The sequence below is a fragment of the Triticum aestivum genome, chromosome 5D (genome assembly GCF_018294505.1).
Source record: "Triticum aestivum cultivar Chinese Spring chromosome 5D, IWGSC CS RefSeq v2.1, whole genome shotgun sequence".
NCBI classification, from domain to species: domain Eukaryota; kingdom Viridiplantae; phylum Streptophyta; class Magnoliopsida; order Poales; family Poaceae; genus Triticum; species Triticum aestivum.
The window spans coordinates 444148309-444161656 of record NC_057808.1 but is presented as its reverse complement, the minus strand read 5'-3'; the positions used below and the strand labels follow the sequence as shown (position 1 = coordinate 444161656).

The 13348-nt window shown below is 39.0% G+C and overlaps 1 protein-coding gene across 1 annotated transcript; it reads left to right on the top strand.

The window, feature by feature from the left end:
- The first annotated feature begins 10911 nt into the window (after positions 1-10911).
- On the top strand, positions 10912-12449 carry LOC123125410 (uncharacterized). Its single transcript, XM_044545908.1, has one exon. The coding sequence runs from the start codon at positions 10995-10997 to the stop codon at positions 12177-12179; it is 1185 nt and encodes a 394-aa protein (XP_044401843.1). The 5' UTR covers positions 10912-10994; the 3' UTR covers positions 12180-12449.
- The last annotated feature ends 899 nt before the right edge of the window (positions 12450-13348 follow it).

The window sequence follows — 13348 nt, the reverse complement described above, 5'->3', positions numbered from 1 at the left end:
TGGGGCCAAGAGCATCTGTCGTTACCTTATCATGAACCAGAGCATCATTTTTTCCTTTTCAAAAAAGAGATGAAAACCAATCCAAAACATCATCATATCATCAGCTTGCATTGCAGCAGCGATCACCTTTTTCATCAAAAAGAAAAGATAAAAAGATCACCTTGCAAAAACATGTCATGCAAAAGTACTACCACTAACCAAGATCAATTGGCACCATCTAGCTAGCAGTGGTGGTCAATCGGCCAATAATGATGATGTGATGTGATGTGCTTGCGGTGGTGCCGGCCGGTGGCAACCTCTTGGGCCGGCGCTTAACTGCCAGAGCTCAACCACGCATGTATGAATGAATGGGCTGGCAAATGGCCACTGCCCTTTACTACTAGCATGGCATAGCGTCCAGGGTACTGCTGAACACAACATGTGAGGATCATAATAAGGGTTGGTTCATGAATATGATCATGGATTCCATCTTGCAGGCAAAGAGAATTCCACTGACAAAAGACACGATTATGCACCTCTGTCTTTGACGAGTTCATAATCATTTTCGCAGCTGACTCCTACTCCCTGTCATGATCATGGTGCAGTCAAAACTGTTGTCCAGGTAAAAGTACAAGAAGAGAAATGGTGTAGTGAGTAGTGACATTGCAATGCCCAGAAAGGATGATAACAACAGTTTTGTTCCTTGCAGGTGGTTAGCGGTCAGGATGAGCTTCCGTGGTCCACGTCAATCTGATGAACAGACTGTTTCCAAGCTTTTAGCTCCCCTGTTATGTCGTTGGTGAGGCATCACAGCCAAGGCAGCGGCTCCTCAGCGCTGCCGATGTGATGCCACCCCACCTAACGGTCTCTGCACAAGGCTTGAAACTGAAACAATACGTATGTAATATCTGAGCAGGACTACTGAAGTATGTATGTGCAGATAGATCCAAGATCCCTGACATTTTGTTCAACCCACGTTTTGGTCAGGATCATTTCAAGTGCGCTGCTTTCTTCTTCAGTAGATGATATTAATATTCAGAAACAAAAAATGTGCCTTTGGACCTAGCTGATTCTATCACGCAGACTAACATTGTAGCCAACATACTATTGGCGACGATGGACTTTGGAGGTTCCCCTTCTATTGTGGATTCCCACCGATGGTTTATGGCAAGTTCTTCATGTTAATAAAGTTGCTGCCACCATTTATTTTGTCAATCAGGTCCTTGACAGTGCAAATAGGCGTGATTTGACATCCGCAAGGGGCTAATTCAAGTGCTGCATTGTGTTACTTCTCTCTACAGGTCTACGTGTCCCATGCACAAACTTAGTGAAAGAAATCGGATGGCATAGTCTTCTCTCTTTTTTTGGCGGGAAACTTTCCATCTATTCATCATCAATCATGACTACAACGAACACCAGAAATAAAAAAAAATTGCATCCAGATCCGTAGACCACCTAGCGACGACTACAACCGCTGAAGCGAGCTGAAGGCGTGCCGCCGTCATCGCCCCTCCCTTGCCGGAGCCGGGCATAACTTGTTGTAGTAAACAGTCAGGAAGTCGTCGTGCTAAGGCCCCATATGACTAACGCACCAGAACAGCAACCGCCACCGATGAAGAGAAGCGTAGATCGAAAGGATCCAACCTGAAGACACACGAACAAAGACGAAAAAAGACCGGATCCGAGCAGATCCACCAAGGACAACCACTGACCGAATCCCGCGAGATCCTCCGGAGACACACCTCCACATGCCCTCCGACGATGCTAGATGCATCACAAGGACAGGGGCTAGGCGGGGAGAATTTTGTTCCATCTTCAGGGAGCCACTACCGTCTCGTCTTCCTGAGTAGGACACAAACCCTAACAAAACTTGAAGAAGCACCTAAAAACGAAGCCCTCCTGCCGGCAAGGGACGGGACCCACCGCGCACCCATGGCCCTAAGGCCACAGGAGACGTGGCAGATCGGCGGCTCTGCCAACGGGAGGCATAAACCCTAGCCGCCCTTCCTTTGCCCTTTTTTGATGGTATCGGAGTGCCCAGTCGTGATTGGGTGGCATAATCTTCAATTCTGAATTTTTTTTGTTTTGTTAATACAAGTCAAACATCTACAAACTTGTACCCTGGGTAGCTTTCTGGTGGCTCATATCAACTCTGAAGTTAATAAGAGCACCTAGAAAAAGTAGTACATATGGTAAAAAAAATTGAATAAGTTAGGATAAATGTCACCATGTTTTATATTTTCATCATTTCCAAGTGTATATTTCATTTGGAGGATGAACATTCGACCTTTTAACCACTTGCGTACAAAAAATGCATTTAGACACATTGAAATGGTAGCATGTTTGTCGTAAAAAAAAGTTTCTACACTTTGTCATAAATGTGATCATGGATCCCATCAATTGTCCTACCAGGCAAGGAGAATTCTAGAAAGAAAAGACAAAAATATATTGATGGGTTCATAATGACTTGGCTGCTTACTCCCTCCCTGGCATGATCATCATGGTGCAATCAGACTGATGGCCAGGTAAAAGAGCAAGAAAATTGGTGTAATTATTAGGAACAGTTCAATCTCTAGAAATGATGATAAGTACAGGTGCTTAGCAGTCGGGTGATCTCTTGTAGTCCATGTCAATCTGATGAACTGGCTGTTTTCAAGGTATTAGTTATTGGTGCGACATCACAGCCAAGGCAACAACTCTTGAGAGACGCCGATTTGATGCCACTCAACAAACTAAATGAAAAAAAATGATAACTTGTGCTTTGCAGTAATTTTTCATATATGTGAATGCACCTTGACTAAAGCCTGACATATTGCATATGCAGCTAGAAAATTCATACGAGTCTAACTGTGCTTTCACTCTTTGTCATGGCTTACCTTCAGGTTTCAAGGGACAAGCTACTCAGGGATGGATACTAGCCTTTGGCAGCGCATGTGCAGTGTTATCGAATCCCTCCTAAATATATTGCTTCACACATCCATGATGAGTTCTTCTGGTTGCATAGCGAGCATATGCACAAAACCCAAATGACACGACGAATGATCAACTGCCGCATATATCTTGTTTGACCTTCCATGCCAGCTGCGTTATCAGATCACTCCTAAATAATTTCTGAAATCATTTTCGCAGTTTTCTTGAGAGAGCAACCTAGGAAATGATCGTTGCCTCCATAGTATCCATGATCATTAACTCTGGCGACGTGTCAAAGGCTCCATCTTTTAATACACCGGAAGAAACACATACGAGCGTCATGCTCCCACCATCAGGCTTCATAACTACTAGAGGAGCAAGGCGTGCAGGTGATGGGCAAAAACTACAGACTATGAGTCAACAAGAAGGAATAGAGCTTGTTATATCAAACTATTTGATCTCGGTCTCGTTAGTTAATAATTCTTTCAACTCCAAAACGAGAGTGTGCATGCTTTTTGAGATTTAATTTTTCTGAGCTATTTTTGGAAGGTACTAAAAAATATACATGTAAACAAAATAGATATACACAAAAAAGAGTTCATCTAACAAATAACAACAGCCACTTATATAATCCTTTTAAAATCACATGTAATTTTCATGTATATTTTTTAATGTGAGCAAAATAACAACTCACCTATTTATACTAATTTATTTTACTTTTTATAATTTGTACCTTATTATGTCAAAATAATATATTAACTCGTGTATTTCCATCATGCTTAGCATATTTAACCAAATTGCGATGCTGCTAAATACTTACGTATATTGTTTTGTGTTGAAATTCTCATGTGTGCCATTTTTGATACCTTTGTGCTAATACAAATGTGTTCTATTTAAGTTTCAGCCATAGCTAAAAAAAATTCATTCAATTAAATCTTTCTTAAGTACAAGAAAAAAAATTGTAAACCCTCATGTGTCAACAAATGTGTATAGTGTATTTGCATATGTTCGCACCAACTTTAGTGTTCTTGAGGACTCTAGAGCATGTGCCTCTAAACAAAATCTTCTTAAATATTTATTTCATTAGTTTGTTCACATTTTATGAAAACAAAATCAAAACTCATTCACTTTTAAATACAAATCATGAAACATTATCAAAAATCTAATACCCTTTAATGTAAGGCAATCTTTGTACATGTTGGTTCCTCTCTTCTTCTTTTTTGGTATAGATTAGGTTTTTAAAAAGTATATCTAATAATTAGAGGGCAGCAAATTCTAGATTTAATATCGGTTTAATATATGGTATTGTTGGCATAAATTATGTGGGGTGGCATTTAATACTACAAAGACAAACATGAGGTTTAATTCAACGGTGATGTGCACTTTGAGGAATAAATTAGATAACATTTCATATTATGAGTTTTTAATATTCTAACCACTTGAGATTTTGAAAATCGTACATAGTAACAAACTGCATAAGCTATGAAATACGTAAATAAATATTTACATGTGAAGAAACAACTAAAACAATTTTAAACTTATTTATTATGCACAAATTCATCAATTTGATGTATGGAATAAGCAAATAATGAAAATATTTAATTTTATACCAATGTTGGAATTCAAGTTTTTTTTTACTCCCTCCGTTCTATGGTCCGTTAATTCTTGAAAAGGCAAACTTCAATTTGACGAAGTTTTTGCAAGAAAATATGAACATCTACAATACCAAATTAGCAAAATTAGATCCATCATCAAATTCATTTAATATTTTTTTAATTCAGTAATGGTTTCATGAAAATTGTTAACATTTTTTTTTTCAAAAATGTATTTTAAAATATGGTAGTGTAAAATTCGCAAATTTCATTTCGTGTCTTTTTTCTAAAAACAATACAAAACCAAAAGGTAACACTTTTCCATTTACAGTACATGTGCAGAATTTATGTTATTTATAATTAGTATGAAATTTTAATATTAATGGTTAAAAACTAATTCAAATTAATATTAAATAGACTTGGACTGCTTTTGAATGGGTGAGAGAGAAACACACTAAATTCGATACATGAGACTGGGTAATTACTCAAGTGACTGAGATAACAACACTGGAAGCTGAAACAGAAGTCACATGACTTTGCAACAGTTTCCAAGAGACCATCAAGTGCGATGAACTTGACATTAATTATATTCCCCTCCACTGGATTAGTTCTGATATCTGGTTTGTAAGATGAAAGATATGGCCAATTGAAAATATGGGAAACACAAATACCAAAGAGGTTAGAGTACGGGACGCATCGCCACCGCACCATCGTCTCTCTTGGACCAGTAAATATGCGTGTAACCAGTCCCCACATAGAATCGTTCGAGGAAGCTCAATTATTTCCCACTTCTGTAGTAATTTTAAGTTTATATGTACAGAACTGGCGCGTCTTCAGATTGGCAATTTGGCATCACTGCAGAAAACAGTGCCTATAATTTCAGTATTCAGTACAATGGTCAATGTATTATAGTTTCTGTAAGATTTCCCGGCTGTGCTATTTTTGAGGTTTCCAACCACAGTGGAAATAACTCTGCTCCTCTCTTCGGGGTTAGAATGTAGAGTAGAGTTGGTATTTGTTGCGCAGAGCACTAGATCTTCTGATAAGGGCAATTTATGTTACTGTGTTCTTCTGGTCACTTTGTTATCCTCTCCTGTTCAAGGAACTACGCCATTAGCATGATCTGCTTATTGCCATGTTATTATACGAGAAACAAGCACATTGTTCATCCAAAAAAAGGAAAGAGAAGCAAGTGCCCACTGAATTCAGACAACGACTCCTATATTTTTTTCTTCTAAAAAGGAGGTTGAAACTCTTGGCCTCTTACTCCTATCTAAAATGCCACACCCCACAGCCTGACCGGCTTGTCTCCTCCAACGCCAAGCGCCCGAGTTCTGGTGCTATATCTTGCGTATTGCGGGATGTAACACTGTCTCGCCTGTAGGGCTCATTGTATGCTCGTCTTAGTGGGCCGGCCAAATGGAGCTGTTATGGAAGGTTCTGGATACCAGTTTTAGAGCTTTTCATGTGTGTGTTTTTATTGGAGTTTTTTGGTTGTCCTTTTTCAGTGCATTTTTATTGCTTTACTTTGTTTTTCAGGTTTTTTATTTGTTTTTTTCTTTAATTTTTCAAATACATGTCAGTGTTTGAACATTTGTTATATACACATTGAACAATTTTTAGATACATGATGAACATTTTTTATATATAGGTTGGATACTTTTTAGATACACATTGAACCATTTTCAAATATATGTTAAAACATTTTATGAATACTAGTAAGGTACACGTGCATTGCATGCATGAGATTTGGTAATCAAATTATGAATAAATACCACACTATAGCATGTAAGCTTTGAGTCATATATGCATGATGTAGATGTTCGTTTAATTCTTATAGTTCATCTCATCCAAAATCAATTAGTTTTATAAAAAAATCTATTTTAAGATTCATGAAATTGTGCATTGTAAAGGTAAAAACAAAAAGTGACAATTCATTTAGAAAAAAAAAGTTTGGGCAATTAAGATATGGAATATTCTAGAGAACAAAGGAGAAGTGCTTGTGTTTTGAGGTTTGTGCATTATGCTTAAGTTCAACCATGGAGTCTTCTAGATTGTACATGTGGCAGAATCTGGTGGAATGTAGATGATATCCAACGGCCAGTAGTGCTCGGATTTGCCATCTCTGTACTATCGGATTGGCTTCATCCAACAACCAACTTTCAAAGTTATTCGCACACTATATAGGTGTATAGACATATTGAACATTTTTTAAATGCACATTGGAAAATATTTCAATGCACACTGAACACTTTTCATAAATGCCATGAACATTTTCTAAACATGTGTAAAACATTTTTAAAGTGTTACGAATATTTTTAAGTGTCACAAACTTTTTTTGAATGGTATGAAACCATGTTCATATTTACACTAATTTTTTTTGCATTATATAAATATGTCATGAACATATTTTTGAAACATGTGAATATTTTCTAAATAAGAAACAATTTTTGAATGCTAAGAACAGTTTTTACAAATTATGCGAACAAATTTGACACCAAACACTTTTTAGTGCGTGCTGAAATGCATAGCATAGAAATTAAGGAAAATATTTTGAAATAAATATATTTATATTTCAATCATTTCGGAATATATAAATAAAAGAGAAAACAGAAAACAAAAGAAGGAAAAAAGAATGAAACTAACCAGGAACGGAAGGAGGAAGCAAACAAAGCGAATAAGGTAAAATCCGTTGCTGGCCGGGCAAGTGCTCTGCATTGTAGGCGAGCTCCCTTAGAAGGAACCAACGAGGATGACGGATCAACTATTATTTGGTACTACCTCCGTTGCAAATTATAACATGTCTTGGGTATTTCATTATAGACTACATATGGATTAAAATGAGTGAACAAACACAGTAAAATGCATTCATATACTTTCGATTAGAAAAAAAGTTAGAACATCTTATAATTAGAAACGAAGGAAGTAGTTGATTAATCCCTTATATGGAAGCACAATGATGGAAATGTTGTTTTGCATGTTCCATGTGTTATATATAATTCAAACTAAGAAGTTAGAAGAAGAATAAGAAAATTTCAAATGACCATATATGATTGTTTCCAGGTTAGTTTTGAAGCATTAACAGTGCAAATTAATAGAACTTGTGGCAGATGATCTATTCACAGTAGAATCTTGTTTTCCGCAGGCAGAACCCAGGAAGTGTATAGTGTATGATGAATAGATTCAACTCTTAATTTGGTATGTGAACATGCACACAAAAGAGCTATATTTTGTTTTCCGAACTAGGCAAAACCTGGGAATTATTAGGCAAGGGCACAACTAATTGTTTCACCAAAATGTCAACCGAGAGTCCCCTAATTGTTTCGCCGAAATGTCAACCGAGTCCATAGTCTTTGAAAATGCACATCTCAGTCCTAATTCTTCTTTAAGTAGATCACCATAGGTCCTACCGCCACATAGTGAATATTTTGCAAAAGGAGAGCAGGGTCGTGAATTAGAATAAATGATTTCTAGGGGTCTTTTTGCAAAATATAGATTATGTGATGGTGGTCAAAGTGCCATGCAAGCCATTAGCACGAGTCCGAGGTGAATAGGACCAGCGATGAACCACTTAAAGATGTATTGAGACTGGGATATGCATTTTCAAAAAATAGAGACTCAGTTGACATTTCAACGAAATAATTAGATTCACCCTTGTATTTAACTCAATTATTAGCTTATTATGCACTATGCATTTCAATTTGTGCAATGTTTTAGTTTGCCAGAAGGTGGGGCTGGGCAAGATCCAGGATTTGGCTCAAAACAGTGGCGAAGCCACGTTGAGAGGAGTGTGGTCAATTGACGACACATGTTTTTGGCAAATCCTTTGTACACAAGTAGAAATCATGTAATTTTTTATAAAATTGGTGAGAATACATGTATTTGACATCACAGATTTGAAATGACATCACAAACTTCTGATCCTGGCACAACCACCGGCTCAAAAGATGTTGGAGTTGCACCCATTTTGCAAGTGGGCGCACATCATGTTTTCATTGAATGTCCTTGACCTATCTTAATGGGCGTGATCAAAATATAAAATCTTGCAATATCAACATGTCAGGAGAGAGTGTTCCAAAAAAAAGAATTACGTCACCGCCTTCCTCACTATGCAAATGAATTAGGTGATTTGGAATGAGAAATGCTAATGTTCCAAAAAAATGCCACCAACTTTCCTAATGTGCTTGAAAGAGACAACTTGGTGCATCGGTGTATCTGCACCTGGGTGTGAAGAGTAAATATTAAAAAAGCTAAAATAATTTACATGAAAGAGGCCGAATAACCATCATCATATGAGTGTTTATGGTGGACCACTGACACAAGAAGACGTTGAAAGTGCCATTGATTTTGGTATGACACTAGGTGCGTGCAAAATTTCGTGCTGAATGAACATTCAAGGAGCTCTTGGAAAAAATCAGCTCTGAACATTGCTTTTCTATACCTTTTTTTTTTACTAATAAAGCAAGGTGCGTTTCTCCAATTTTTTCATCTGTTCACCACCGAAAAGATTTTTGTTCTATCCAAGGTGGTACTAATTTTTTTTGTGTCCATCTGTTAGAAAAGAAAAACAGTTTTGTCCCGAAATTTGTACGTGGGCCGCGCACGCTACGGCTCAGCAAAGCAAACCCATTGGTTTCCTACCCATGCATCTGAAAAACATAATTTACCGCATGGGGCGACAAAGATTGGGCCGGCCCTTTGTTTTCTCTATTCTGTTTCTATTTTTCTTTTCCTTTTTTATCCTTATTTTTATTTTTTATTTCCAAGATTATTTTTATTTTTTAGTTTTTTATAAATTCTAATTTTCATTTTTTCAGAATTCCTTTTTTTTTCAGAATTCCATTTTTTGTTTGTACAATAAGTAGACTTTCAGATTTTATTTCCCAGTTTCACATATGTTTGAACTTTCATTTTTTTCTTCTCATTCCATTTTTTATCAAAACTCTAAAAATGTTCGCATTTTAAAAAATATGCTTAAGTTTTCCAAAATTTTATGAGATTTGAAAAATAAATTATATTTTAGAAAATGATATGAATTCCAATAATATTCATGTTTATTTAAATGTTCAAAAATTTAAAGTATTTTTGTATTTAAAAAACAATGTTTTAAAAATTTGTTTTCAATGTTTAAAACATGTTTCCATTTTCACAAATTATTCACAGATTCTAATAAAATTGTTTTCTTCAAAAGAGGTTCATGTTTTCAAAAAATGTTTGAAATTAAAAAAACCATTTCAAGTTTTGTTTATTTTTTTCAAACTTAATGAAATTGCCGAAAAATGCTCGCATTTTTAGATGAATATTCAGAATTTCATAATTATTACTTTATTTGTTGAAAAGCTCAAAAAAGATCAGAAAAATGAAAAATGTTTTGAATAGTACCCTGCATTATGTTCTTAAACATTCGTGTTTGCCATTTTTTTAGCAGGAGCTGTTTGTTCGAATGGCTATCAGCTCGTGGTTGAGATATTGAAGTCATGAGTCTAATCCTTCAACTCAGCGGTTGTTTTAGATTTTTATTCATGTCTTAGAAACAAACGTTGTTTTGGTAACTTCCAGTAGCCTATCCCAGACGCGAATTGTTGTGCATCCCACATGCCATTTGATGATAAAAGGGAATATATTGGTTGGCTAGAAATTGTAGGCACATGCCAATAAAAGAGGATATGCTGGTTTGGCTTTGATTAAAAAAATGTAGGCAAGTAAGCGCTAAAATAATTAAAGAGAATAAACCCTGGTAAAGCAGGGGTTATGCGCTGATTATGGCAATGAAATGTCATTCACTGAATTAGTAACCCATCCGGTTATGCCATCATAGGAGAGAGTGGTGGAAGCAACTATGCCCCAAAGGTCACCGTGCAGCCACAAAATGAGGAGACAACCATAACATAGACACGGAGGCGGACCCAGAGAAAAAAAAGACACGAATTGAGTGGTGGCCACCACACCGACCAACCCCAGCACTATCAGGATCTCGCGGGTCAAACATGACTGTGAGAACACCGCAACTCCTCACTCTGTCGCCCCACCGCTGCGGAGACCGCTTTGATGGACACATCAGTTACCTTTCCCGATGCTTCTCGCAAAAAAAAAAACTCCCGTTGCAACGCACGGGTATATATGCTAGTCTTTTCCAAAGTTTCTTTGAGACCTAAAATTTGTTACTCATTTTTCTTATAAGAGCTACTCGAATGTTCATTCACCATAAAAATTTGCATCCACCTAAAGTATTCTGATTTTTACTATTTCTTTGAATTTACTAGTATTCGCTAATGCAGATGAGTCTGGGCTCAGACCTGAATTACAGGTATATTGTGTGCAATCTAAGGAGTGCTTTTCCCCTAAAAAAATAAAAATTCTAAGGAGAGCTTTGGACCAAATACACCCTTGTTTTCTAACCACCCCTCAAAAAAAAAACCTTGTCTTCTAACCCTATCTCAGTCCGAACTGGCCGATGGCGGCGCGCCGCTCCACCACGCCCCGCCGCCGCTGTTGCTTCCCCGCAACCTCCGCATGCCCTCACGCCCAGTAGTCCCCGCTCGGCCTCCGCTCCTCCGCGCGGCCTGTCTCCTGTGCATGTCCGCTCGCCAAAGCCGCCACCTGCTTGACCCGCTCCTCCGCGCGGTCTGTGTCCTGAACGACGCCCTCTTTTGCTGGATGTCGATGAGGAGTTGCTATTTTTCTTCTCCTTTCCTCTGTGGGATCTCTAGAGCGGCGTGGAGGCACGCGGTGGCCGGCACTCCGAGCCTGAGCGGGAGCCACAACCTGTGCCACTTGCCCCTCCGGCCTCCCGTGCCGCTCATTGCTCTTGGCCTTGCCGAGCGCTTCTTCTCTTCCTCCTCATCCAAATCCAAGCGCCCCACCAAGAAATCTGCCGCAAAGAAGGGCGCGCCGACGGACTCTGCCGCCGGCGGCCACCCGTTCTATGTCGTCCGCAAGGGGCACGTCATCGGCATCTACAAGAACCTCGCCGACTGTCAAGCTCAAGTCAGCAATTCGGTCTGCGATCCTTCCGTGACCGTGTACAAAGGCTGCTCTCTGCGCAAAGAAACCGAGGAGTATCTCGCAAAGCGCGGGCTCAAGAATGCTCTGTATTCCATCAATGCAGCAGATGCAAGAGATGAGTTGTTTGATGGTCTGGCTCCCTGCCCTTTCCAGCAACCTGATGGAACTGCAACCTCTTCTACTCCGAAAAGGTCACAGGAGAAGGAAACAGGACAGCATCCCAAAGCCGCTGAACAGGAGCCATTACCTGATAGTCATCTGTCCTGCATTCTTGAATTCGATGGTGCTTGCAAAGGGAACCCTGGGAAATCAGGCGCCGGCGTGATAATAAGGCGACCGGACGGGTCCGTGATCGCTCAACTACGCGAGGGTTTGGGTGTTGCGACGTGTAACGCTGCTGAATATCGTGCATTGCTCCTGGGGTTGAGATATGCTGCCAACAAGGGATTCAAGTATGTCCGTGCTCAAGGCGATTCTAAGCTCGTCTGTAACCAGGTCCAGGATCTCTGGCGTGTTAGGAACGATAATATGGCAGACTTGTGCAAGAAAGCTAAGGAACTCAAGCGGAAGTTTCTTCAGTTTCAAATCAACCATGCTTTGAGGAAATTTAATGCAGATGCTGATGCCCAAGCTAACTTTGCTGTTGAACTTCCTGTTGGTGAAGTTCAAGAGCAGTCAAACTTCCCATGCTAGCTAGTGGTTGTGCGTTGTGCTTCTGGGCACTTCGCGTCCTGCTCCACCTTTTTTTGCTGCCACTGAAGCTATGTGACATCTGCTCATTTCACATTGACAGAAACAAGAATTCAAAGTCGAGCAGTTGGTGCGTAATTTGCGGTTGATCCGTGTGGTTGCGAGCTGGAGTCTAGATATTGGGATAAGAAGTGCAAGCTGAGGAAATTGTGCCTAGATTTTGGATGAGCTTGAGTAGAAGCTTGGCACTAGTATTTAACTTGCTGATATTAAGACTGCATACAACGTTTGATACGATTTGGTACTCCCTCTGTAAACTAATGTAAGACATTTTTGCAGTTTACATTGAACTGTAAAAACGTCTTATATAGTATACAGAGGTAGTAGCATAATTAATTGATATTGCCTCGCAATTTATCTGTCTTACAACGTTGTTCAGAGTCGCAATACTACACTTTCAAAATACTAATTTAACCTCTAAGAGTGCCTTTGATTCAAAGGAATTTTAGGATTTTTGAGAATTTGAGTTCTTAGTAATTTTCTAAAAGAAAGTGATCGTTTGATTCACATGATTGAAATCCTTACGAATTATTATTTACCGATTCAATTGCACTCTGTTTTGGAGCAAAATTACCATCAACTCAAACCATTGTTATAATTCATTTGTTTCTTTCTATGCTTTCAGAACTTTTCTATCCAATAATCTTTATTTTTTATCTTATAGGATTCAAGAGGATTTGGCACTCTAATTATACAATATTCCAATTTACACGTTTGAGAATTTTGTGAATGGCCTCTTTAGGTAGGCCGAGGTCATGGTTACGAAGGAACCAAGTTAAAAGCAGTCTGAGGAAAAACCCCGGCGACTCGTGTGTGTGTGTGCGCGTGTGCGTGTGCGTGAGTTCTTTGCCTACTAACCATGAACTCGACCTTCCTTTTTCTCGAGAAAAGGGGTAGATTGTTACCAAGTTATAGCCAAATAACGTAATTGAGCCCACCAAGCACTACTGCAGGACCGGGCTTTAGCGCCGGTTCGTAAGGGCCTTTAGTGCCGGTTCCACAACCGGCACTAAAGAGTGTGGACTAAAGCCCCCCCCCCCCTTTACTACCGGTTCATCACGAACCGGCGCTAAAGTGCCACCACGTGGCACGAGCCATGCCCGGGTGCGGGT

Coding starts and splice junctions, on each gene's coding strand:
- LOC123125410 (XM_044545908.1), top strand. CDS start 10,995: ATGCCCTCACGCCCAGTAGTCCCCGCTCGGCCTCCGCTCCTCCGCGCG.